General features: G+C 37.0%; 1 protein-coding gene across 1 annotated transcript; it reads left to right on the top strand.

The window, feature by feature from the left end:
• The first annotated feature begins 9,912 nt into the window (after positions 1-9,912).
• On the top strand, positions 9,913-18,079 carry LOC121748250 (putative white-brown complex homolog protein 30). The gene is made up of 14 exons (XM_042142489.1): positions 9,913-10,462; positions 10,543-10,619; positions 10,860-11,132; positions 11,919-11,982; positions 12,062-12,208; positions 12,319-12,353; positions 12,832-12,905; positions 13,049-13,902; positions 14,509-14,805; positions 15,582-16,034; positions 16,819-16,967; positions 17,220-17,509; positions 17,586-17,719; positions 17,803-18,079. Exons 1-14 carry the CDS (start codon positions 10,266-10,268, stop codon positions 17,957-17,959), a joined length of 3,201 nt encoding a protein of 1,066 aa, XP_041998423.1. The 5' UTR covers positions 9,913-10,265; the 3' UTR covers positions 17,960-18,079.
• The last annotated feature ends 7,615 nt before the right edge of the window (positions 18,080-25,694 follow it).

The following is a 25,694-nucleotide window of genomic DNA, read 5'->3' as shown; positions in this document are numbered from 1 at the left end:
ACAAATGAGTAATACTAAACATTTTTTTGAACTCTCGTTAATACCCTTTCAACCATGTACACATGAAATCTTATAATGCATAATACCAGGTAAATAATATTTACTACAACAAACAAAATGTACAGAGTCAGTCAAATATTGCATAATAAATGACAATTAATGTACAGTACCACATAAATAATGTACAGTTTCAAACAAATAATGTACAAGCAAACTTTAGAGTTGTGGTAAGCAGCAATTCACCCATGTACATAATAATTCTCATAATGCCTACTAGATTGCAAACAATGACAACTACTTGATACATAATGCACAGACTCGGGTAAATAATGCACATATTTATATTCCATTCACCAATTTTCTCACAACCGTCAGGAAGCAGACACATAATGCAAAATACTTGTCAAATAATGCATCCCAGAACATAAATAAGATATACCTGCAGCTTGTGAAGCAATTATACACTCACTTTATACACTCAATCAACTGACGCAATTATACACCCAGTTATACCTGCAGCTTGTGAAGGTTGAGAGCGCGACGGACGACCTCGTTTAGTCATTGTGAATCTGTCATAACAAAACAAAATAAGATACCCGAATCCATCATTCTGAACCCACAACAATGTATGCGCTTCGGATACAGAGAAAACCCTGACCAAACCAACTACTAAATTATGAATTTCGAAAGTCGCAACCTAGTGGATGTTCAAATCTATACTTTTCGTGTCTAAAAAATCATGAATTCGGATTCTAGTCGGCCTTTTTCACACATACCTTGTTGACTTGGTGTTGCCGGTTTGGGTTCGATGTTTGCATTGGTGGACGGTGGGTGACGGGATCTAGGAGAGTGATGACAAATTTTTCGTCGGCTTTCGTCTCAGAAAACGGCGGCGGCTAGGGTTTGGTGATTAATGGAAGATGGGGAGAGGGAAAGGGGAAAGAGTGGGGAGGAAGTTAGAGAGTGTTGAATGAGAGAGAATTAGTCGATGGAACGGTTGAATTCATCAGGTTGCTTAAAATTCGGACCTTCCGTATTCTGGCGGTTCCAATTTTCATTTTTTGTCTAAATTACCCTCATAATGCACAAAATCAGCCTTATAATGCAATGGGGGTTATAAAAACAAGCATCCATCTTGACCGTTGATGAATCAGATCCAACGACCCATATTTCGAAGAATAAAGGATCTAAGGGATGAATAGGAGAATAACACTCTCCTATATATATATATATATGATATAATATATTTGGTTTTTCGGTTTTTTCCCTCCGAACCGAACCGAAAAACCAAAAATTTCAAAATTTCAAAACCAAACCGAACTGAAAAACTGAAAAAACCGAATTGAATTTTAAATTTTTGATTTGGTTCAGTTCGGATATTCAGTTTTCAATTTTTTTGCTCACCCCCACTCGTCGCCGAACAACTTCTACTTATCACAAAGAGTTGTATGCTATTGTGGAGGCCGTCCAAAACTGGAGATAATACCTATTGGACCGGGAATTTATCATCCGTACGGATCAGAAAAGTTTGAAGGAATTGTTGCAACAAGTAGTACAAACTCCGGATCAACAACTTTATATCCGCAAAGTGATGGGTTTTAAATTTGTCATTGAATACAAAAAGGTCAGCAGTAAGAAAGTAGCAGATGCTTTGTCTAGACGGGATGACCCTTCGGACAGTTCAGCTAATGCCGATGCCAACTTACTTACAGCCATGACCCAACCGGTTCCTACTGTACTCACTTACTTGAAGGCTGAAACAACTTCTTCTCCCGAGCTTCAGGAGCTGATCCACCAGATTTCAGCCGGTGTTGCATCCTCTACCTACACGTTTGATGGGGAGCGTGTATATTTCAAGCATCGTATTTATGTACCTGCCCAGTCCCCTTGAAAGACAGTGTTATTACATGAACACCATAATACCCCCTCTGTGGGTCATCCGGGTGTCGATTGTACATATCGGCGTCTTGCTTTAACTTTCTATTGGCCACACATGCGTACCGACGTCAAGAAGTTCGTTGCTGCTTGTTTGATTTGTCAAACGACAAAATATTCCGTCCCAAGTTTGGGAGGACGTTTCCATGGATTTTATTACAGGCCTTCCACCTTCTCGAGGCTACACCACCATTATGGTTGTGGTAGATCGTCTTCTGAAGTATGCCCACTTTGCTCCGCTCCCTACCAGATTTGATGCTCTACGTGTTGCCCATTTGTTTGTGAATAATGTTGTCAAACACCATGGTTTTCCGTAAACCTTGGTATCAGATAGGGATTCTATATTCTTAAATAAATGCTGTGTGGGAAGAGTTGATGGGTTTGAGCGGTACAAAATTGCACTTTTCTACTGCTTATCATCCTCAATCAGATGGACGGACGGAGGTCCGGAACAGGGGGTTGGAGCAATATCTTCGGGCCTCCACTGCAGATCGTCCGTCAAAATGGTCCAATTTTTTTGCCATGTGCCAATTTGGCTTTAAATTGTTTCCATCATGAAGCTCTAGGTGTATTGCCATTTCAGACCCTATATGGACGTGAGCCACCATCTTTGGTGGCAGCTGAACCATCTTCCCGCACTCATGCGGCGGTAGCAGCTCTAATTCGTCAACGGGGTCTATTGTTGGTCGATTTGTGCAAAAATCTGGAAAAGGCGCAACAAAGAATGCGTGACAATGCAAATCGTCACATGCGTCATGTGGAGTTTGGTGTTGGTGATAGAGTGCTTCTTGAACTTCAACAGTATCGCCAACATTCCGTTGCAAAACCACAGTCGGCAAAGTTGTCTCGTAGATATTACGGTCCTTTTGATGTTCTCGAGGGAATTGGGCCAGTGGCTTACCGTCTTAAGCTGCAGGAAGGTAGTCGCATCCACAACTTTTTTCATGTTAGTTTACTTCGCCCTTATATAGAAAGGGAGACTTGTCAACATATGCTTTAATGAGTGATAAGTTTATTTCCCAATCCCACGTCTCTTGCAAAAAGTTTTACATAACTGCCTTAAACTGTCCGACGAGAACCTCTCTCGCGTGAAGAAACCACCGATCGCCGAGCTCTCCGCCGCCGGTCATCCATTCTGATACGCTATAGTGTATCAGTAAACCATGAGAATGAGAATATCTGCCTAAGGTCAACGAAATGAAATTGGATTGCTAATGGGACTATTATTACCTTTCAAAGAAAGATTAGAAACTAGAGTTAACTACCCAAATATTTCTTTTGCGTTTTGCATGCAAGGAGTACTTTTACTATTCATTACAACTTTTGTACTACAAGATACTCCATAAGCATGGAAGACATTTTTGAATTTCATATCTTGATACTAATGATGATATTTTCTCAATCCCTCTCTAGTTGTACTGGATATGATATTTTCTTATAATTTAAATATCTGAAATGATATTTTTCACTTTTTTCCAACCACTTTAAGTCAAATTCTCTTTCTCTTAAACTGTTATTAAGTAAAAAATAAAAATAAAAAATATTATGAAATTCTTAAATATATTAATTATAAAATATAAAATTATAAATTTATATATCAAAATAATTGTAGCTAAATTTAATTTTGATCGTGATTTTATTAGTTTTTTAATATTAAAAATTAATTTTTTAAAAATTAATCCTAAATTTTTAATTTTTAATTAATTCTATTTTTTTAAGATAAAAAAATCGAATCACAATCAAAATTAAATTTATCTTTCCTTTTTAGTGTGTCCCACCCAAAACGACTCATTCCTAAAAGTAGAAACTCCTTTATCTCTACTTTACTCTTTCTCTTACTTTATTTTCTCCACTTGACACACAAAATAAAAGAGGGAACATCTTTTTGGGTTCATGAACTTTGTCAAACTATCATTTTAGGTCCGTGAACTTTGAAAATATCATTTGAGGTCCGTCAACTATGAGTTAATATCAATCGAAGTACTTTTGTACTATTTCTAAGTTTTTTTCGGACGAAAATACCCTCAATACCTTGAAGGGTAGATATTTTTAATATACTTATCACATACTCATATTTTTTTGTATAAATATCTTTACTATATATTTTTCACAAATTTTCTAAATATAATTTGACATTAAATATTATCACTTAAATTTGTGACATGCAAGAGAAGTTCCTTCTTCAACTTTTTATAATTAAAGAATTTTAAAATATTTTTTAGGTATGGACACTCATAAAAATTAATGTCATAGTCAATAGACGATAATTGAATATTGATAAATATTTTACTATATATTTTCATCGTATAATTTTGACAATATATCAATATTCAAGTATCGTCTATTGACCGTGACATTAATTTTTACGAGTATCCATACCTAAAAAATATTTTAAAATTCTTTAATTATAAAAAGTTAAAGAAGGAACTTCTCTTGCATGTAACAAATTTAAGTGATAATATTGAATATCATATTATATTTAGAAAATTAGTCAAAAATATATAGTAAAAATATTTATACTAAAAAATATGAGTATGTGATAAGTATATTAAAAATATTTATCCTTCAAGGTATTGAGAGTATTTTCATCCGAAAAAACTTGAAAATAGTAAAAAAGTACTTCGATTGATATTAACTCATAGTTGACAGACCTCAAATGATATTTTCAAAGTTTACGGACCTAAAATGATAGTTTGACAAAGCTCGTACACCATAAAAGATGTTCCCTCAAAATAAAATTGCATAAAATCTCGTGCCGCCCAAGGAAGGGGTCATCTTCCTTGGGACGGAGGGAATATTATTAGTGGAGAATGAAATCTACATTATTAAAGAAAAATAAGTTACTAAAAATAGAAAGTGATTATTTTTATGGATGACCCAAAATGAAAAATTATCCTTATTTTTATGAAACCGGGGGATTATCATTTTCAAACTGCCTATTACATCTTGACTATATTATATAAGCAAGTAACAGCAAATCAAAATTTAAATTTTGGAAGCCAAGACTCTACTATTCATGGTCATCTCATTTTTTAGCCACCTTTTAAAAAAATAGGTTGCTACATCATAATGAGCATTATTGTATAAAAAATGAGGAAACAAGCCAAAAGTGGGGCTACCCAGTGGGTTGGACCTAGGTGTAAAGTAACTATTGTCTTTTTGTTCCGTATATTTGACATATAATTCGATGTTTTATTAATATAATTAGATTAATAACTTATAAAATTGAATTCATTATCAGAAATATTTTAATTTTTAAAATATGATTTAAAATTTCTTGAAATATGTTTATGTTTCACTTATCTTATTTATACAAATATTTAATTGGTGTTCAATCATGTTTGAGATAAGTATAAACAATATCTCAAAATTATCATAATTAAATATTTTACTTCCTCTAGATATGACTAACTATTATCAATATGTATTGTACTATCCACTTGTTAAGTTTACCGGTAAAAGCTCGATTATCATGTTGAGTTAGCCCGAAACCCCAACCTTAAGGGTTAGAGTTTCTTGAATATGAAATATTATTATAAATAAATAAACATAGTCAAAACAAAGACAACCATTATTTGTAATCGTTCAGAAAACTCTAGTAACTTAAAAGGAAATAAAACAAAAACCAGGAAATTAAAAATAAATCTGAAAAATAGTAAATTATCTTTTTTCGCTCCTTAAACGATGTCAGATGGCTAAAATCCATCTTCCATCATCGCGACGATGTTGCAAGCACGGTGCGAATTTCAAGTCATCCTGACACAAAACGTTTCAGCCCGTCTTCATCTAGGATTTTGTACACTAGGTTTGCCGCCTTCTTAATCCATGTCGTCGTTTTTTCAATATTGTCCAACTTTTCCTTTTTTTCCTTCCGCACTCCCCCCACATTACCATACTAATGAAGGGTACAACTTTCCATAGGACTTTTGTCAAAACGTTTCCCAAATATTCATATGTAGGAAGCATCGAATCAAGATCATTAGGTACGTAAACACCTAAGATCGCGGATGCAAATAAATAAAATTCCCACCTCGAATAGAATAGAAGCTTCTTCTCTCTCTTGAGCTCTCCTAAGATGTCATCGGATCTTGATTTTTTACAAAATCAAGCATCCCACGGAGTCGGATGACATGAGGCCGATGTTGGCTTGGTGGGCGTGTATGCCCGTCAAGGCTCTACTAGCAACCACTGCAACACGCCCACAAAGCATGTTGCGGAGGTCTTTGTTGACTCTCGCGTCTATCATGGACTTGGACTTCGCGGCTATCTCTCTCAAGAAGTTCAGCTTCTGTTCCATGTCTTATTCAGGGGTTTGCGGAGCATCGTCATCATGTCAAAGGTGAAACTCCAACAGATCAACCAGAGTATACGAAACCTGATTAAGGCATGGGCATGATTTCTCGTCGCCGTCGATAAATGAAAGGGAATGCCATCTAGACATGCACGCATATAAACATATAAGGGCATGTTTCATACAAGAAATTATTTTAGAATAGATTCATGGCTAAACTGAAAAACGCTTTTTCTATAAATGTCTTTAATAACTAAGAAATCACTCCAGAATTTTCAGTGGAAATTCTTACACTAGCGTCTGGAGAAAGCTTTTTCTATAAAATGTTCTGTGTCAGAATGACTTGAAATTCGCACGGTATTTGCGACATTGTCGCGATGATGGACGGTGGATTTTGGCCATCTGACGTCGTTTAGGAGGTGAAAGGACGAAAAAAATTCAGGTTTATTTTTTATTTCTTGTTTTATTTCCTTTTGAGTTCCTATGGTTTTCTAAACGCTTATCAATAACAGTTGTCTTTGTCTTGACTGCGATTTTTTATTTATATACTAATATTTATGTTTTTAAAAAACTAGAGTGTTAATATTTATCAGTTCAGCCATTCTTTATACGTATTGCATCATGCATGTAAACCCACTGCTGTATAATGGCTTACTTAAATTAAAAGGCATGTAGCACAATATTTGAATTGACTTTTATTAATTCCTATGCAAGACTCAAGATTGTGTTGCTATTAAAATTTTTAATATTATTTTTTAGTAACTAATGGGTGCTAGTACTATATACTACTTAATATATTATTGTTAATTACTTGTGTTTAATTCAAGCAAGATGCAACACCCTGGAAAATTAAAATTAGAAATAAGCGGAATTTGTGAAATTTAAGAATAAAGTATAATTGGAAATTCAGTTAAATGAATATTTGAGGTGAGAATGTTATGAAAAAATTGGAAATTCAAAAAATATTTAATCTTATATTATGAATTAATAAAGCATGCGTTAGAGTTGTTTAACTAAATATGTTTGTCAGATAAAGAATTATTATTACTAGAACGTACTCCCTCTATCTCATTAAATATGAAATATTTGGGAATCGGCATGAGATTTTATGTATTGTTGTTTTGTAAGTTAATGAAGAGAGAGTAAAGTAAAAGAGATGGAATAGTACAGATAGAATTATTTCCATTTTAGGAAACGTTTTATTTTTAATGGAACAATCCAAAAAGAAAAACGTTTCATTTTTAATGGGACAAATGGAGTATTAAAATTCATAATTGGTGTTAGATATTGTAAGATTTATGCAGAATTATATACGTAGGTGGTGTTGTTGTATAAGACATAGTGAAGAATAAGAGGAAAGAATGAGAAATTTGATTTATGTGGAATGAAATTGGATAAAAGGGGTGAAAGAAATGACAAAGACTATAGGAGGATTAATGGGGAAAAATCAAAATAAAATAGTAAGCCAATGCTGGGCTGGCCCAAAATCAATTAAGGGGGCATGGAAAATTAACAATGCCAGTACGGGTTTAATATGTTGAACTAGCCCAATATAAATTAATTAAAAGGGGAGTTAGAGCAAAAACAAATTTGAATTATTCATTAAAACACGTGATAGTGTGAAACTTTTAATATAACTTCTGATAGTAGTATATCACATGAGAGCATGTTTTGTTATATATATTTGTAACGCCCCAACTTTTGCGTTTGTTTTTTTATGATTAAAGGAGTATTGGATGTGGACGTCGATCAAGAAGAATTTCGATGTTATGTTAGTACTTGGAATAACACCGACTATTAAATACTCCCTCCGTTCCATAGTAGTGGAGTCATTTTGTCATTTTGGTACATTCCATAGTAGTGGAGTCATTTCCCTTTTTTAGTAAAAGTTAACACATTTCTTCTCACTTACTTTACTCTCTCTTACTTTATTCTCTCTTCATCTCTCTACTTTCTTAATCACCGTGCCGAAAAGAAATGCCCCCACTACTATGGAATGGAGGGAGTATTAAAGAATACAAATGTTAAATACAAAAGCATGAGGAATTTAAAATACATTTGGACTTGAGAGCTGAATTAGATTGTTTTGGATCTAGGTATATGGAGTATAAAATAAATCGACAGTTGGACCTATTGTAAACAAGAAAACTAATGATAGCTCAACGAGATTATTTTTACACGAGAGGCGCCGATTTTTGTTCTCCTTCGCTCCAAACTCCCACAACTTTTTCCGTTAGCAAGAATTTCACCCTACTATACTACCTGCATTTTATTCCACCATCATCATATATGATGCGGGAAAGTAGAAGGTTGTAATGAAAGTACTTGAGGTAGTTCGATTTTTTTTTCATTTCAACAATTTAGAAAAAAAATTCGATTTTAAAATCTGATAAAGAGTTGCAACTCTGAATTTAGAAGAATGGATCTTCTACCTCTTATTCTATTCATTCCTCTGCTGTGTGTCACAATTTTCAACGACCATTTTTGTGTTGGTTGAGTCCATGTTGCTTTCTTTCATGCTTGTATTGCAATGCAAGCTGATGTGTCTTTGTTGTTAGTCACCTCAAAATGAGTGCGAATGTTTTGGGCTTCTCGTTTGGTCGCTTTATTATTGCATAAATACTTTGAATTTCTCATTTGGAACTAAAAACATGGAATCTGAACACTCTTTAATATCTCGTTTGGACGCACCATCCATTTCTAAATAGTTTCCTAGCCATAGGAAAGGAAGACTGTCAGCGAGCTCACGATTTTGACAACTCCAACAAACTGTGTGAACAATCAAAGTTGGATATTTTCAAAACATCCCATCTATAACATTTGTAGTAAATAGTTGAAGAAGAAGATGAAAATACGTGAGCAATACATTGTCTATATAAAGGGAGGTAGTTGGGAAGATGACCGTTTAGTTGTTATGATTGGAAGATGATTATTGACATTAATGACCACACATCAATGATACACTGTACACAGCAAAACTAATACTATCACATTTGAAAATCACATGTAAGTAATCATCAGAATGAAATCACACATGAAAGAAATACCAAACATATGTGCTTTATATATATCAAATTAATGCAAGTATGTATGGTGTCAAGACGACAAGTTTGCAAATATGATATGAATGCCACAAACTTCCCTTTATGGGCTCAGGGGCGTTTTCATCCTAAAATCCCTCAAACCTAAATAATGTAAATACCAGAAATTGACCATGAATTTTTTTTCTAGGGATATGTAGAAATCTTGGCTTGTTTTTTGTTATTTTTAGTAAACAAATTCATATTTATTTCACTTTATATCTTTTAAGAGTCATTCCAATAATAAAGGATGGATGGAATATTTCTATGATACATTCGCCTATCCTAGAAACATAGAAATACAAACTCCATGAAAGGAAATTAAGTACTGCTACCTCCGTCGCACAAAAAATGTCACACTTATGGGATGACACGGGATTTTAGGAGGATTTATTTTGTGTGTTAGGTGGAAAGAGAAAATATAATATTTCTATTGTTGTAAGAAGAAATTTTTTCTAAAAATGAAAATATGACCTTTTTAGTGGGACAAACTAAAAAGAAAAGTGAGACAAGTACTATATTTTACATATTTACGTATAATTAAAAATCCCATCGTATGCTATCCCATCATATGCTATCCTATCCTATGTTGACTAAAAATAGGAATCTTCCGCTTTGCTTGAGTCCAAAATTAGCGCCATCAATCTCTCCCCGCCAACTCTTCCTCCTATCTCCATGGAAGCATCGTTCTCGAACCTCAACTTCAACCAAAAAAAATCAACCAGAAAAGCTTTTTCTCTATCCCCAATTTCCTCCCAAACAATTTGGAAAAACACTCGTTCATTTCTTCATCCATCAATTGTTGGAGCCCGTGCTCTAAAATGTACAGTCTCGCAGCTACGACCTTAACCGAGGGCCATTACGCTGGAAAAATCTACAAACAAAATTCGGAAATTTCTACGCAATCATTTTGATGATTATCCTTATGTGCCAGTGCTTTAAAGATTCACACGATTGAAATGAGTGGAATTAGGGGAAATTCCTCTCGAGTTGCATCGCTGCTGGTGTGGATTTCGGTTCTAATCGCAGCTTCTTCTCTGCGGGGCGTGTGGTGCCAGGGTGAGGACGAGTATATGATCTACAACCAAATTCGCGACCTCACCAAGATATTCAACAAGGAGATTACTTCCACATTAGGATTTTGCACGCGGGACGTGTGAGTTCAATTTCGACAACCTGTTTTGTTTACGTCATTGTTAATGTGGTTATTGCCTCATGGTGTTTTTGTTATCCCAGAGATCATGATCTGGATGGGGCGTTTGAGTTCGAGAACAATTTGGACTTTCTTAGTAATTGTGTTAAAGAGACCAAAGGTATCCATAATTTAATGCTCTAATATTGTAATGTGTATGTGAACGGAAGGCTTATGCAAATCGATTGTTATATATTACAATTGTCATAGAAGTTGATTGTAAGAAAATGAGGTTTTCTATGATGTTAGTATGACCTATTCTTACTGCATAATCTATAAAATGATGCATAGTACTTGAATACTTCACTAATATATGTAGTACTGTAATTATTTTCTGGCATTGAATTGCCCAATTCAACAGATGTGACCAAGAGGATCTGTACAGCAGCAGAAATAAAGTTCTACTTCTCCAGTTTTACGAAAACTGATGCAGATGCAGATGCACAAGTCTTAAAACTCAATAGGAACTGTAATCTAAACTCGTGGGTTCCTGGATGTGAGCCCGGTTGGGCTTGTTCTGTTCCAGAGACCGAACAGGCTGACCTGAAAAACATAGAAATTCCAGATAGGGTGTTTGATAGTCAACCTTGTTGTGCGGGTTTCTTCTGTCCCAGAGGTCTCACCTGCATGATTCGTAAGTGCCTCTTCAAATTATAAGACCACATCTGACTCAATTTTTGGCTTATGAATAGAATGCAAGGTCTTCACCGCATAATAAAAGTTTAAGCAGTGTATTTGAAGTTAAAGTTGCTCTTGCCTTTTTTATTGATTTTCTATATGATTTTTCCAATGATAGATTGTTGGATTTGCATGTTGGGACCTTGAACTTACACCAAATCAACCTTAGAAGGTTGGCTCTTTTGCAGACAAAATAAAAAAAGAAGCATATGACCCATATGGTAAATACAGATGGACACAATAGTTTAACTAGTTCAAGAGTAGTGTGGTTGTGGTACAACTCCAGTGATGAGCTGGGGACAAAGGTGAAATGCATATTATAAGTTTATGTTTCAGTAATGAGAGAAGAAACGATTTATCAGATTTCTTTCACCTTACTAATAGTAACTGTGATTGGCATACTATTACAGATTGTTATACATTGCACCCAATGGAGCTCTTATCCTCATATTAACCATTTTTATTGTATGGTAGAGTTTGTAGGGCTTAAAACTGGTTGAATTAGTACTTTTGAAGAGGACTTTTCATTTTTCTCCACTCTGATGCACTTCAAGTACTAATTCAAGTTCAGTTCTTTATAGATTTTGGTTATAGTATGCTGCGAAAGCTTTTGTGGGTAATATATGTTGTACCCTGATAAAGAGTCCTCGAGTTTCTTTGATTAATGAGTCATATAAAGTTGTTCAATGAGTGAAGTTCTTGCAACTAACTCATATTTTACTTTGCTTTCCTCATATTGAAGCTTGTCCACTAGGCTCATATTGCCCGCGTGCGCAGCTCAACCAATCAACTGGTGTATGTGAACCGTAAGTTCATTTTGATCTCACCATCAATGTTGTTATTTCTATAATCAGTCTTGACATTTTAGGTGGTAAGCAATTGCAGATATACATATCAGTTACCTCCTGGTAGCACAACTCATTCATGCGGTGGAGCTGATGTATGGGCAGGTGTAGGAGGTAGTGATGACATATTTTGTTCAGCAGGATCTTATTGTCCAAGTACAATCCAAGTGATCCATTGTAGCAGAGGGTATGTGCACCATCAAGAAGAAGTTTTCTTGCACCTTTTAGCAGGCAGTTATTCGTTATACTTGAAAATACGCATCACTGTAGTAACATTCATTTTTTTTTAAACTCCAGACATTACTGCATGCAAGGCTCTACTGAAGAAACAGGTAATCTTCAAACACTCATTAGTGGTTTCCTAGAAGAACTGACCTCGATCTTTTATATTTAAAAGTGTAGATATTTTTAGAATAGCTAAATATTTAATTTGTTCATATCTATCTTAGTGTCCAGATTATTATGTTAATAGATTGTTATTATCTAGTTTGACCTCAGGCATTACCACATCCACCCTCTTTCATATATGGCATGTGGTGCTTGTACTGAGTAACTAACTCATCATAAAAATGGATAGTTTGTTCATTTGCATGTAATCCTCTCCCTGGATAAATTGCTGACTCTTAGATGATTGAGATTATACTTTGACAAGATGTACAGTTTCCACTTAGGGTAATTTTTAGGCTTACTAGAATTTCATATTATTAGGTTTGTCCAGATTGACATTTCTCCTTTGTACCATTAATGCTGGCTCATATAGTCTGTAGCTGAATTTGTTCCTCCCTCTAATATTGTCTTAATTATTTGCAGTTTGCTTCAAGTTGAGTACCTGCAACCCGAATTCTAACACACAGAACTTGCATGCCTATGGATTTATGCTAATTGTAAGTGGATTATTTAGCATTAGATCTTGATTGACCACTCATATTTATGTTTGTGTCCCTGCCCCTTCCTAGAAAAATCATTAAAAGGAGATGACAATCGATCTAATTTCCTTGCTAAAGTTTTATCTGATATCCACATTCAGGGTGCATTGAGCTTGGTGTTAATAGTGTTCTACAATTGCTCCGATCAAATCCTTACAACTCGTTATGAAAGAATGGCCAAATCCAGAGAGAGAGCAATTAAAAGTGCCCGGGAAACTGCACATGCAAGAGAAAAGTGGCAAGTTGCAAAAGATGTGGCAAGAAAGGGAGCTATAGGCTTGCAGAAACAGCTGTCACGTACATTTTCACGCAATAAAGACGATGCACCAGTTCCAGCTAGCTCAAATAAACCAACAACTGGTGTTCATAATGCAAAAAAGGAAGCAGGCAATCTCACTAAGATGGTACAGTCAATTGATAGCGATCTAGATTCTAACTCTGGCTTTGACATGGCTATCGGAGATAGGAACATTAAGAAGCAAGAGCCAAAGGCCAAACAGTTTCACACTAAGAGCCAAATATTTAAGTATGCATATGGTCAGCTTGAAAAGGAGAAAGCTATGGAACAAATGCAACAAAACTTAACCTTCTCTGGTGTGATTTCAATGGCAACTGAGACAGATATGAAGACGAGGCCTACCATTGAGCTTGCTTTTAAAGATCTTACTATAACTCTGAGAAACAAGCACAAACATCTGATGAGGCGTGTGACTGGAAAAATTTTACCAGGACGAATATCTGCTGTTATGGGTCCATCAGGAGCAGGGAAAACAACATTTCTTTCTGCTGTGGCAGGAAAAATAAGGGGATGCCATATTTCTGGTTCGATTCTCATAAATGGAAAGCCTGATTCCATTCATTGCTACAAGAAAATTGTGGGCTTTGTCCCACAAGATGACATTGTTCATGGGAATTTGACAGTAGAAGAAAATCTCGGGTTCAGTGCTCGGTGCAGGTTTGTTAGTTATAATTCACGTGGAGCAATTACCATCATTCCATAGCCTAATATATGAGATTAAAGAAATTTTCTTCACAAATTCAAGATTTCTCACTGAGCTGACTCCTATAATTTGTTTTTCGGTCTATTTATGTCGTAAGCTTTTCAAGGTGATTGTTAAGACGGTCTAATTTGGCTATGATTTTGTCTTGTGATGCTCTAGGGATACGATTGTAAACTGTATGTGTTGCTCATCATGAATTGAGTTGGATATCTAAAGTCCTTTATTTGCATTCTATTTTTCGTTGTCTTTCTCATCTTATGGCAGGAAACTACACATGAATGAATTCATGCTAACTGTATGTAGTCCGTAGTTGGTTATCGATGGACTATGTATAAAATAATTTTTTTAAGTATTTAACATGCTCTGGTTCTTGAATTTTTCCAGACTGTAACTAATAACTTATGCTAATTGTATTCAAATAAGTAAAATTTTATTTATTTTAAGTCCTAGTTGACTTGTTATGCAAATTGTTTCTGCTTTGGGGCTCTTAACATTCTTTTAATGCCATTTCTGGTGCATTGATGTTATTGAACTCATTGCTGGATTTGAACACAATGAAGGCTTTCTGCGCACATGCCGAAGCCTGATAAGGTTCTTGTTATTGAGAGAGTGATCGAGGCCCTTGGACTACAGGCAATAAGAGATTCTCTAGTTGGAACTGTTGAGAAGCGAGGTATATCTGGAGGACAGAGAAAACGAGTAAATGTAGGTCTAGAAATGGTCATGGAACCTTCTCTGCTAATCTTGGATGAGCCGACATCTGGTTTAGACAGTTCGTCTTCCAACTTACTCATTAGAGCCCTTAAACGCGAGGCTACTGAAGGAGTAAACATCTGCATGGTTCTTCACCAGCCCAGGTAACTCCTAATGGTTATTTACTGCTTCCCTCCCTGGATGCATTACAACAAAAAAGTTATATATCATGCAAGTTTTACCTTGGTGATAGAATCCTAACTGCATTAAATTTCAGTATCTTTTGACTAAATGGCAACTAGCTCAAGTCTGATGTGTTGCAAAATATATGGACCAAATACACTAATTTAACTTATCTATAGTGAAGTATCATATCATTGAATTATTTTTAATGTCTGCGTGTTTCTTAGTTTATAGATACATGATTGCCAATGCCCTATCATCTTTCAACTGCACTAGGTGCTGTCTTTGTCGTGGGTAAACTTGGGGTAACTCGAGTTTTTAAAATTGTTCGAAGGCTATGAGAGAAAGACACTAAATTAGAAAGGCTAACAAGAATCTGGGAAATTTTACTAGAGAGTCATTAGAAAATGCGGTTTGAAAAGACATAAATTATACCATCAATTGACAAGAGTGCAAGATGAGCTAAATATGAAACCTGGGATTCCAAATTCATTGAGTTCACCCACATTTCAACCTGAAATCTCATTATGACATAATGCATGCACACCAAGTGAAGAATCTCTTATGGTTAAATATTTAAAATCCTTGGAGCTCTCACACGCATTTTGTGTTCAGCATATTTATGCTATTAAGTGTTACTCCCTCCGTCCCACTGTAGTAGAGGCGTTTCGTTTTGAGCACTCGTTTTGAAAAAATGATAATAAATAGTTAAAGTAAAGAGAGAGTAAAGTAAGATAACTTTCTTTTCCTGCTTCAGCTACACATTGTACCAAATGTTCGATGATTTAGTACTTTTGGCCAAAGGTGGTCTTACTGTATATCATGGATCGGTGAAGAAAGTAGAAGAATACTTTGGAAGCTTTGGAATCCATGTACCTGATCGTGTCAATCCTCCAGATCATTTCATTGATATACTTGAGGGTATCGTAAAACCATGTGCTGGTGTGACTGCTGAACAGCTACCTGTCCGGTGGATGCTTCACAACGGCTACTCTGTTCCTCCAGATATGCTACATTACTGTGATGAAATTGCATCAGCCTCTAAAGGTGGAAGTAGTATTGGTGCTCAAGAAACCCCAGAGCCATCTACTCCGGGAAGTGAATGGAAGGAGGAAGAACAGGAGCCCTCGATTAAATTCCTTAAAATACATGATTTATCTAATCGCCAAACACCTGGTTTCATGCGGCAGTATAAATATTTTCTTGGCAGGTATGTAAGCTTTCTCCTCTTGCAGGTTTCCATTTCATCATTTTTTGATACTGAATCCTAGGATAGAATTGCCAATCCTTCGAGGTAACCAAGTACGGAGGTGTTCTGATCTACAATGTACTCCCTCAGTCCCACTTAAAATGAAACATTTGGGAATCGACACGAGATTTATGTAGTGTTGTTTTGTGAGTTAATAAAGAGAGAGAAAAGTAAGAGAGATGAAAAAGTAGAGATAGAGTTGTTTCCATTTTAGGAAACGTTTCAATTTTAATGGGACAACCAAAAAAGGAAAAGGTTTCATTTTTAATGGGACAAAGGGAGCATAAGTTTTTAAAGAAGTGGCATGAGGGTTGACAATTTTGTTTCTGATTGGGGTACTTAACAACTCACCCCCATACCTGTTGTTTGTTCTGTTACCTTGAAACAATATATTTATGTGATATTAGCAGTTAATTGGTCAATGTTTCTTTTCTGTTTCTGTGAAAATCTAATACTACTATAGTGGGGTTACTTCTTTTCTTCCAATTTTGAGTAAAAATGTTCCTGTTATTATTCCTTTTTGCATCTTCATTAATTCAGCCGACGTCCAAGAGGCCCATACCTCTGAGAATTTATTCACCATATCACTCATTCACTCTTGCATTTATTGGGACCAAAATGCTACAACCTTCATTAGTAGATTGCATAAAACTTGAGAAATGTTATGCAATTGTTGTCCTGGTGATATACTAGTATACAATGTTTTCGTTTCAGCTCATCCTTGAATCACTTTCAATTTCTTCAGAATTTGCAAGCAGCGGCTGCGAGAAGCTCAGTTACAAGCAGCTGATTTTTTTATCCTCTTGCTGGCCGGAGCATGCTTAGGATGTCTTTCAAAAACGAAGGGTGACACATTTGGCTATTACGGCTATATGTACTCGGTGATTGCAGTCTGTAAGTAGATTTTTCATCTGTTATCCCATGTGAATTTTTTGTGTGGACTTCCACTTGCTTTTTTACTTCAAGTTGCCGAATTTTTTCTTCTTCTTGGTTATTTATTTTGGATATGATATTAACTCTATTTTTAGATATTGATAATCTTTTGTCGTAGACGCTTGCCTCTGGAAGATCTTTGAGCACTTGATATTATGCAAAATTATGCACCTTTTTTCATCATTATTTATTATTTTAGTCTCTATTTTGCAGCACTCTTGTGTAAGATATCTGCCATAAGATCATTCTCAATGGACAAATTACACTTCAAGAGAGAGTGTGACGCTGGCATGAGCACCCTAGCTTATTTTCTGTCCAAGGATACAATCGATCTTTTCAATATCCTTATCAAGCCTTTGGTTTTCCTTTCAATGTTCTATTCCTTCAGCAATCCAAGGTCAACATTCCCAGAAAACTATATTATTGTGCTCTGCCTTATGTACTGTGTGACTGGGATAGGATACGTGTTTGCTATTGCGCTGCAGCCCGCTCAAGCCCAACTGGTAGCTAATTCACATATTTTTCTTCTATCTCATCTGGTGTTCTTTCTTGGGCTGACAATTCAGTTTTCATTCACAGTGGTGCGTGCTTCTTCCCGTTGTTCTTACTCTCATTGCGAATCAAGATAAAGGTGACAAAGTTGGAAGGATACTACGTCAGTACTGCTATCCGACGTGGGCTTTAGAAGCCTTCCTGATAGCAAATGCTCAAAGGTCAGTAGCTCAACTTAAAACTAAACAAGCTTCTGTATAACTGCATGGATCTTGTGATCAATATTGTTGTGTTGTATATGCAGATTCTCTGGAGTTTGGCTGATAACCCGATGTGCCTCGTTAAACGATTTAGGGTATGATGTTCATCGCTGGTTGATTTGTCTACTTAACCTTATCATCAGTGGTATAGGTTTTAGGGTCATGGCTTACTATAGTTTGCTTAAGTTGGGAAAGAAATAAGTTGTCCACTAGTTTAGTTTATAAAGATTAGTTGTATCATATGACTAACTTTTCAATGCCTTGAGTTTTGGCTTCTTCTGTCACAATTTTTTTATGAGCATTCTATTCATTTTCCCCATATTCTAATTAGCAAGGGTAGACCAGTGAAAATGAAGCAGAAAGTGTAGGTTATTCATTTCATCGTATACGTTATGTATTTTTTTGTATTAACATAACGTCAAATTAATATACATGCATGTACTGATGTACTACACCAAATCATTAATTGTATTGTATGGTAGTTGGATTCATATTTTCTTTTGTAAATGTAAGTAAGCATTTGAATATAAATTAGGCGCTGCAACTGAAAGTAGAGGATATATGCTTCATATACACGTGTTGCACAAAGAGTTACCATTGCAACGAATATGTACATTAGCTGTGAAATTTACGATTTAAAAAAATGATAACGCATTAATTGAATTAATAAGGTCTATACACTCGACAATTCCAGACGTTGGCTTCTTTACCATAAACTCAGCATGTTATGAGAAGAGTTAGACAATGTTGCCACAAATATGAAGAGAAAAGTTGAGAGAATAAACAATAAATAATACACAAGGTATTTAAAGAAAGAGAATCCTACAATCTTTCAATTAACTAAAATTGAATTTCTTAATTAAAATACCATTAACTTATTAAGATAAAAATAAAATTCTGAATCAAAGGAAACAACTTTCAGTAATTTTCAATACTCCTCCGTAGTGAAATTTACTGGGAACAATCAAGAGCGGTTCAAAATTCTTCGAGTTTCCACACATAATTTTCAATAATTATAATTCTGCAGAGGCACTGCTTCCATATTAATCTTCTTAAAGCAATAAAATTAAATCCTTGATAGGTAGTCCTGATATCATGAAGCAAATACTACTATGAAAGTAGAGAAAATATAGAAAAATAAATAAATTGAAATGCACTTAAACATGAGATGAAAAACAAAAAGTAGAAAATATTTAATGAAAAAAACCCTAGAATATCGCAATTAATTGAAACCGAATTTCTTAAATCAAATACCACTCACTTATATTATGATAAAAAAAATCTAATTACTTACAACTAACAATAAGCTTAGCTAATTTTTAACAAATGGACTATGCTAGTAAAGTGAAACTAAGTTGTACTATCTCCTGTCCTATATAAATAGATTGAGTCTCGTATATAGAAATAGTCTATATTTATTTATATGGACATTTTCTTCGATATAGAGTATTTTATCATGGCCTCACTATCCAACTATTTTTCTTCTTCTTTCTTTTACTTTTACCATTTAAGTAACTATTGGATGAATAGAGTAGATATTAGACTGTCCACAATAATGCTGCGGCGGCGGCTATTGCTGACCGGGAGACAGCCGTAGCGGGGGGAGAGCGCCGCGTATGCGGCATGGACGGGGTGATGGCGGTGGTGGTCGGGGCGCATCGGCGGCGGCCTATTGACCGCCGACCGCTGCCGCGGCGCCGGTGGATTTTTAAATGTTTTTTTTTATTTTCTTAATTTTTTTCTATAAATACAACCTATTTCTCTCAATTTTTACTTCACCCATCCACATCCAAACTACAATTCCACAACCAGATTTTCATCTCTCTAGATTTATTTACTCAATATGCAAGGCCGCGATAGTTTATTTTTATTCTAGTCTAAATAAAATATACCAACAATGGATAAAATAATGTGATTTGTGGTTGTGGCATAACTCTTATTGGGTTGGACAAATTTTTGTGGTTATGGACAAATTTTTGTGACGTGGAACCGCGTGAACACTCTAAATAAAAAAAATTCCAGTTGACATAGACACTAATCTTGATGTTCAACAAAAGCAAATAAATTTTGTTTAGCAAAACAAGGTGTCATTGTCACACTAAACAAAACTGCGCGTCGCCACAACGGACGCTAAGCAACATATTCCATTTCAACTTTGTGAAATCCTTTTGGATTCCGCCAAATAAATGCAACATTCCTTCTCTTTCCTACACTCTCTCAACGCACTCACTCACAGAGTTAGGTTAGATATTTTCCAACAAGTTTGCTTTTCTCTTCATTATTCCCTCGTGTCAATGCGTTTCTTTTTTCTTTCTTTTTTTAAAAAAATTTCTGCAACTTTTTTTGGGTTACCATTCCAATGTCTAGTTCACGAGATTCCTTTTCTGTTCGGCCGGTGGGGTTGTGTATCGGTAGATGATAATGGTATTTGTCTAATTCTGCAAAGATGTGCAGTGTTTCAAAGTAGGGTTATTGGGTTAGAGTGGGGTATATCGAATTTAAATCACTAAACTAGAGATAAGGTTGTGAATCAATAAATACATTCAAGACTACAATTGTGGTACGAAGTCAGGGCCACCGGTGACCGGAACGGCGACCGAGAGAGTACCAATACGCAATGCACTATGAGAGGAAGAATGGGAAGAGTTATTTTGCATTAATTCAATAATGAAACTTACAAAATGGGAAGGCAGCTTATATACACGCTGCAAGTATGAAAGTAACAACATCACAACAATCTAACTAACTATATTCTCCTCACGCTCCGCGCACATGGCTGATTTGCTCCTCTCTTCCCTCGTGTTGCATGTATCCAAGCACCCTGTTATTTAGGTTGCCATCTCCCGCGCTTATTCATTTCATATATCACGTATCAAATCTCCCCCCTTTAGATAAACCTTGACCTCAAGGTTTGAAATGCGGGAAACGTTCTTCCATGTCGTGAAGAAATTCCCAAGTAGCATCCTCCGGGAAGGAGTTAGCCCAATGCACCAAAACTTGAGTAGCTGGCATGTTACCCCGCTTGACTAGGCGACGCTCCAAGTATTGTATCGGCTCCAGAAAGGTGGAGTTGCCCACAGCCGGCAGAGAACCGTGAAGCTGGACCAGAGGGCCCATCTTCCTTTTAAGTTGAGAAACATGAAACACCGGGTGAATTTTACTATCCGGAGGGAGTTGAAGCTTGTAGGCAACCTCCCCAAACTTATCAACAACCTTAAAAGGACCAAAGTAACGAGGGCTCAGCTTCTGAAACTGCCTATCACGAAGAGTGTTTTGCCTATACGGTTGGAGCTTCAAGTAAACCCAATCTCCCAAGGCAAACTTCCTCTCAGAACGATGCTTGTCATGTTGAGATTTCATCCACAGCTGAGCACGCCCCAAATGATGCTTGAGAACCTCAATCATAGCCTCACGTGCAACCAAGCTCTCATCTACATCATGAACCAAGGAATCACCCTTGAAGTAAGGAATGTGTAGGGGCGGTGGGTAACCGTATAGAGCCTCAAAAGGTGTAGTCTCAATAGCCGAGTGGTAAGATGTGTTATACCAAAACTCAGCAAGGCTCAGCCACTGACTCCAAGTGGTCGGCTGGTCACCACACATACACCGGAGATAAGTTTCAAGGCAACGGTTAACAACCTCGGTCTGCCCATCCGATTGAGGGTGGTATGCTGTGGACATGTGTAGTTCAACCCCTTGGAGCTTGAAGAAATCGGACCAGAAGTTGCTCAAAAACACCTTATCACGATCATTAATCAAGATTGTGGGAAGACCATGAAGCTTGAACACATGGTCTAAAAAAACCTGAGCCACAGTCAAGGCCGTGTAAGGGTGGCCTAAGCTCATGAAGTGAGCATATTTAGTGAGGCGATCCACTACAACCAGAATGGTTGACTTGCCACCAGATAGAGGAAGACCTTCAATAAAATCCAAGCTGACTTGAGACCAAGCTTCATCAGGAATAGGCAGAGGCTGGAGCAACCCAGGAAGAGCAGAGTTGTCATACTTAAAACGTTGGCAGATATCGCATTCTCTGATGTAGTTTCTGATTTGCTTCTCCATGTTAGGCCAGAAAAATAAAGAGGAGAGTCTCTTATAAGTAGCCAAAATACCAGAGTGTCCCCCAGAGCTAGAGTTATGAAAGAGATAGATGATTTGCCGCCTTAAACCTTCATCATTCCCCACAACCAGCCTCCCCTTCCTTCGCAATTGACCACCCATCCAAGAAAACTTAGAGTTCTTTTGAGGATTCTGTTGGAGCTCTAGAATCAAAGCACTAAGTTGAGGGTCAGAGTGCCATGTAGCTTGAATCAGAGGGTAGATATCAGTCGAGACCGCGGTGATAGCCATGCATAATATATCAGAAGAGTGGACCCTGGAGAGGGCATCCGCTACCACATTCTCAACTCCCTTCCTGTAAGTTATAACAAAATCAAATGCCATCAGCTTAGATAACCAATGCAGCTGCCCCGGGGTGGTGAGCTTCTGTTTCATCAAATGAGCTAGTGTTTTGTGATCTGTACAAACTTCAAAGGGTTGATTACCCAAATAATGGCTCCAGTAGGTTACAACAAAAACCACAGCAAGCAGCTCCTTGTCATAAACAAACATCTGTTTGTGTTTTGGAGACAAGGTCTTGCTAATGAAGGCGAGTGGATGCCCATTCTGCATCAAAACAGCCCCAATGCCATAGCTGGAGGCATCAGTTTCTACAACAAAAGGAAATGAGAAGTCAGGCAAGGCCAAGACTGGAGGGCTCATCATCACCCTCTTGAGCTCCAGAAAAGCTGCCTCTGCTTCCTCACTCCACTTGAAGGCATCCTTTTTCAATAAGTCAGTAAGAGGTCTACAAATAATTCCATAGTTTCTGATAAACCTCCTGTAATAGCCAGTAAGTCCCAAAATTCCCTCAGTTTGGAAACATAAGAGGGCACTGGACAATCTTGCATAGCCTGCAGTTTCTTAGGATCTGTGGCTACTCCTGCCTTGGATATGATGTGTCCCAGATATTCAATCTGATCCCTAGCAAAGTCACACTTGCTTTTCTTGGCAAATAGAGAATTCACCTTGAGCTTGCTAAATACCAACCTCAAATGGTCCAGATGTGAAACCTCATCCTTGCTATACACCAATATGTCATCAAAGAAGACAAGAACAAATTTCCTTAAGTATGGCCTGAATATATCATTCATTAAACTCTGAAATGTAGCTGGAGCATTGGTGAGACCAAAGGGCATCACAGTGAACTCATAATGGCCATCATGTGTCTTGAAGGCAGTTTTATGTATATCCTCAGTCCTCATCCGAATTTGATGATAGCCTGCCCTCAAATCGATTTTAGAAAAAACAGCAGCTCCATGAAGCTCTTCCAACAATTCCTCAATCAAAGGGATGGGATATTTATCCTTCACTATAATCTTGTTTAGCCTCCTATAGTCAATGCACATTCGCCATGACCCGTCCTTTTTCTTTACTAAAACCACAGGGGATGAGAATGGACTGCAGCTTGGCTGAATAAATCCTTGCTTCAACAAGTCAGCCACCATCTTTTCAATGATATTTTTCTGGAATGCAGTGTGTCTATAAGGTCTAGCACTGACTGGGGAAGCACCATTTGTCAAAACAATCTGGTGGTTGTGGTTTCTCATGGGAGGAAGGTCAGTGGGTTCAGCAAATACTCCCTCCTGACTCTCCAAGAAAGCTTGTAGCTCCACAGAGTGCAGCTGCTCATTCGCTACTTCCTCCACTGCTAGGAGCTCGGGTGGAGTGCTCTCAGTAACTCTGATACAACAAAGCTGGACCCTAGGGCAATTAGTGATGATTTTATTCATTTCCTTTTCAGATACGGTTTGAACCTTGGTTGGGGCTTGTGCACCTCGTAGCACATATCTTTTCCCCTGGAGTTTAAAATCCATAATTAGATGCTTGAAATCCCATTGAATCATGCCAAAGGTTTCCAGCCATTGTACACCGAGCACCATGTCACAGTTACCCAGAGGTAACAGCAATACATCAGTAGTAAATGTGGTGTCTCTCAGCACCCATTTCAGCCCTTTACACATTGAATCACACTCAAGCCTGTTCCCATCTGCCACATCCACCGTAACTGGTCTGACTGGAGTAAGATGTAAACCCAACTTCTTAGCCAGTTGAAGGTCCAGAAAATTGTGTGTGCTCCCAGAATCTATCAGGATGTGTACAACTCTTTTGCTTATCTTCCCAGTCACTCTCATAGTCCTGAACGCTCTAGAGTTAGCTCCACTCATAGCATGAATGGAGATTAAGGGGTTATCATCCTCCTCAGATTCTTCTGGCACATCATCCTCCACCATGTGAGGCCCCTCCCCCTGAATACCATCATCTACTTCTAACAGATATAACAACTTCCTTGCACACCTATGGCCTCTCTCGAACATCTCATCACAGCCATAGCACAACCCCTTTGCCCTTTTTTCAGCCATTTCCTCTACAGTGAGGAGTCTCCTATTTTTAAAATTGGGCATAGTAGGTGTGGGTAACAGAGGAAGGTTACTACTCCCAGCAACAGAGATTCTAGAGTCATTCCCCCCAAACTTCTTAGGATATGAAGAAGATCCCTCCCTCGTCGGACTAGACATCTCCTGAAGTCTAGCAAGGGCATAAGCATGAACCAAGGTCTGTGGCATAAATAGTCTCACAGCCTTTTGAACGTAGGGCCGTAGGCCATTAATGAAGTGACTTATGGCATATGACTCCGGAATAGAAACACGACCCAAAAGAAGTTCAAATCGATCATGATAATCGGAAAACGAACCTGTGTGCTTCAAGGAGAGCAGTTCAGTCATCGGATCACCAAGTAAGTGATCGCCAAAGCGCCCCTCCAAAGCTTGCAAAAACAGAGGCCAAGGGGTCGCCATCGCAAGGTCCTGGTATTTGGACCAGTTTTGGAACCACTGAAGAGCTCGACCTTCAAAATTGATCACCGCGAGCCTCACCTTAGATTCCTCCGGTGTCAGATCCACCGTGAAAAAGTGATCGCATCGCAAAATTGTAACACCCGTACCTTAAGTTAGAAATTTATCTTATGTAATGAAATAATGGATAAAATTATTTCAAAATGTTATGCCTCTCGATAGGTGTGATATGAAAAGAATATGGTTTATGTGTTTAACGTGGAAAAAGAATGTGTTTATGTTATTTTAAGTATGAACGATGGAGACTCGTTTAAGGTCTCGTTGAAAGATCGATGATGAAATTGCTATTCATTAGCAAGACGAATGTATTAAATGGAAGGAAATGTATGGGCAACGACGCGCGTAAGCGAGGAACGGATGAATGGATATTATATTTGGAACAACACCAAATATAAATTTTGTACGATTTCTCGTACTTTAATTGGTATTTATGGGGAACGAGATAGCAAAATCTAATATAATGAAGACCCGTGAATTTTTAATGAACGAAGGAAAAATATAAAATTATAATGTATGAATTTATTTTGGACTTTTCAAAATAAATTCGAAGTCCAATTAAAAAAATAAATTAATCTTGGAGTCTAAATACTCTTTAAATCCACCAAGTAGTGGTTTCACTAATTTAGGCTCGTATTCTATTTCTTTAGCCCAATTGGAATTTAATTGTGGAAGCCCAAGTATTTTTTTTTTATTGGACCAAGCCCAAGTCTTTTTCCTTTTCTTTTCCTTTTTCTTTCTTTTCTTCTTCCTTCTTGCTTCATGGCCGACGGTTTTCATTTTTCCCCATGATCGATCGGTTTTCCCCACTTCCCCATCAATATCCACCCTCTAAGCCACCCTCTCACTTTCACTTTGCAAAGAAAAAAAGGGAGAAGAAGAAGAGAGAAGGAAAAGTGGCGAGAGAGAGAAGCCGAGAGAGGAAGCAAGAGGAGGAAATTTCACATCTTTGTTCATTCACCATCAAGTCCAACCTTTTCTTTTAG

The sequence above is a fragment of the Salvia splendens genome, chromosome 1, assembly GCF_004379255.2.
Source record: "Salvia splendens isolate huo1 chromosome 1, SspV2, whole genome shotgun sequence".
In the NCBI taxonomy this organism is placed as follows: domain Eukaryota; kingdom Viridiplantae; phylum Streptophyta; class Magnoliopsida; order Lamiales; family Lamiaceae; genus Salvia; species Salvia splendens.
Note: the sequence above shows the minus strand (reverse complement) of the source record. Positions and strands in the feature narration are given on the sequence as shown.